Below are 727 nucleotides of genomic sequence, written 5' to 3' on the forward strand. Positions count from 1 at the left end.
GAATTAGAATTTCAATATACAATAAAACATGAACTTAGAAATGTATAAGTAATTGACACAAATACAAGCATAAATTAAGACATGTATAACTAAATATATGAATACGACAAATATAAAATAATAATATAAACCAATAGTCCTACCTCACTAATCTGCCAACGGCAACTTCGTGAGTTGTGGCCAAGTCTACCGCACTTGCCGCACTCGTACTGCTCTGGATCAGTAACAAATGGAGTTCCTCTCTCACGCCTAGTTCTTCCGGGTGATACGACAGCGGTGGCGCGCGGCGGGCGCGGGATGCTCGGGGCACGCCGGCTCGACGGGCACGGGAGGCACGCCGACGGCGGCAAGGCGGGGCGAGGCCGGCGGTGGAGGGCGGCAAGGCGGGCCGCGGCCGAGGCCGACGGTGGAGGGCAAGGCGAGGACCGCGGTGGAGGTGGCGCGGCGCGGCGGCCAACCACGGGCAACAGCGCGGCGCGGGGCGCGACGCGGCGAGGGGCGCGGCGTGGGGTGGGGGCGGCCTCGGGCGCTGCGCGGGCGCGCTGGCGCGGCGGGGGCACGGGCGCGGGCGGCGGCGGCGGCAGTGCTCGGCTAGGGCGAGAGAGGGAGAAGAAGAAAGGAAAGACGCGGGCCCGGCTGATATTTCCGAGCTCGGCGCTAGAGTGACTGGCGCCGAGCTTAGTGCCAAGATCTACGGCGCCGAGCTCGGCGCCAGTCACTCTGGCGC

At 62.7% G+C, this 727-nt stretch overlaps 1 protein-coding gene across 1 annotated transcript; it reads left to right on the forward strand.

Annotated features, from left to right (window-relative positions):
• The first annotated feature begins 297 nt into the window (after positions 1–297).
• Positions 298–666, forward strand: LOC136531383 (putative glycine-rich cell wall structural protein 1). Its single transcript, XM_066524050.1, has one exon. It carries the CDS (start codon positions 298–300, stop codon positions 664–666), a length of 369 nt encoding a protein of 122 aa, XP_066380147.1.
• Positions 667–727: the final 61 nt, after the last annotated feature.

Source organism: Miscanthus floridulus, unplaced genomic scaffold, assembly GCF_019320115.1.
Source record: "Miscanthus floridulus cultivar M001 unplaced genomic scaffold, ASM1932011v1 fs_336_1_2, whole genome shotgun sequence".
NCBI classification, from domain to species: domain Eukaryota; kingdom Viridiplantae; phylum Streptophyta; class Magnoliopsida; order Poales; family Poaceae; genus Miscanthus; species Miscanthus floridulus.